Source organism: Carlito syrichta, unplaced genomic scaffold (assembly GCF_000164805.1).
Source record: "Carlito syrichta isolate Samal-C Ts95f unplaced genomic scaffold, Tarsius_syrichta-2.0.1 Scaffold301956, whole genome shotgun sequence".
NCBI lineage: Eukaryota > Metazoa > Chordata > Mammalia > Primates > Tarsiidae > Carlito > Carlito syrichta.
The window spans coordinates 133,671-135,340 of NW_007246052.1; the positions used below are offsets into that span (position 1 = coordinate 133,671).

At 66.0% G+C, this 1,670-nt stretch overlaps 1 protein-coding gene across 1 annotated transcript in view; it reads right to left on the reverse strand.

Moving 5' to 3' along the window:
• Positions 1 to 1,523: 1,523 nt before the first annotated feature.
• The window catches only part of AKT1S1 (AKT1 substrate 1), a 6,425-nt gene continuing 6,278 nt past the window's right edge, over positions 1,524 to 1,670 (reverse strand). The window contains exon 5 of the mRNA XM_021711244.1: positions 1,524 to 1,655. Coding sequence (XP_021566919.1) covers positions 1,524 to 1,655 — 132 coding nt within the window. The remainder of the gene's footprint in view (positions 1,656 to 1,670) is intronic.

Here is a 1,670-nt window from a genome sequence, read left to right on the forward strand (position 1 = left end):
GGTAGTCCTAGCTACTCGGGAGGCTGAGGTGGAAGGATCGCCTGAGTCCAGGAGGTCGAGGCCGCGGTGAGCCGTGATTGTGCCACTGCGCTCCAGCCTGAGACGCAAATACACGAAGGGGGCAATACACGTCAACAGCCGACACAAGCGCTTGAGTGGCAGTGAGCCTTCGTCCCTTTCTCTGAATCGGGGTCTCACTCTGTCGCCCAGGCTGGAGGGCAGGGGTGCGCTCCCGGCCAGCGCAGCCTCGACCTGCTGGGCTCCGGCGGTCCTTCCGCCTCAGCCTTCCGAGTAGCCGGAACTACAGGCGCGCGCGACCACGTCCGGCTAATTCTTTGATTGACTGTAGAGACGACGTCTCGCCAAGTTGCCCTGGCGGGTCTCGAACCCGCGGGCTCAGGCCATCCACCCACCTCAGCCTCCCAGAGGCGCGGGATTACAGGCTGAGTCACCGAGCCCGGCTTGTTTTTGGTTTATCGTAGAGAGGAGGTCTCGCCGAGCTGCCCTGGCTGGTCTCGAACCCCTGGGCTCAGGCAGTCCTCTCGCCCTGGCTCCCAAGGTGCTGGGATGGCAGGTGCCCGTGAGGCACCGCGCTGGCCCCTCTTGTCTGTTGCTAGCCGTCCTCGGGGATTACGTCTACCGTGTCCTGTCGTCGAGCCAGGCCCACCTGCTGTCTAACCGCCAGCCGCCTCTTAGGGCGGGACACTCCCGGCCGAAGGGTCCTGGCTTTGCTGGAGACCCCGTGGGCTCCGGAGACGGTTCCTCAAAGACCCTATGCACTCCGTAGCCGCACGGCCTGGGACGCCCCTCCGCCCCTGACCCCGTCTTCTCAGAAGCGCCTGCGACGAAACCCACGACCCACACTCGTCGGTCAGAGATAAAACTTTTTAATCTCAGAGTCCCCCAGCCGCGACCCCCCCCCCCGCTCTCCCCCCGCCAGGGCCGGAGAGCGAGGCCCCTGCCCCCCACCGCGGGCGGACGAGGGCCCTGTAAGGCACCTGTTGGGGGGGAGCGGGCGGGCGCTGGTGCCGTCCTGGATGCAGGGACGGGCTTCGACTGTGGCGGGGATGGGACCAAGGAGGGGGTGTCAGACGCAGGGACAGGAGCGGGCCATCCCTGAGGGGGCCGGGGGAGCACGGCGTCAGGACTCGGCCGGAGCGACCCCCGCCGCAGTAGTGTAGAGAACGTGAGTCGAAGGCCGCAGGCCAATTGAGGGCACGAGGGCTTGGCCACGCCCCCAGCGGCCGGAGCCAATCAGACGGGGGGACCAGGAAAGGCGGACGGTGACTCTTGGGGGATTGGTCAAGCCCTTTACAGGATTCGAGCCAATCAAAAGAAAGAGCTGCCCAGTCACTAGGGTAGGGTGGAGAGCCGCTACCCAATCCTAGGCCTTGGCGGGGCTCCGTCAGGGATGGAGCCAATGCCGCGCGAGCAAAGCCCTTGTCGCTAGGCTGAAAACGAGGAGCTGACCCATTCAAGGTTTAGAACGAGCTACGCCCCGACCGGGGAGCGAGCCAATCTCTTCATAGAAAGTCTGTCGCTAGGCGGAAGACGACGACAGACCCAATCGGGAGCCCGGACAGATCCCGCTCCCCGGCGCGGGAGGCCACGGCCGAAAGGGCGGCGAGGATTGGCAGAGGCTGGTCGATCCCGGCCTGGGACGCGGAGGC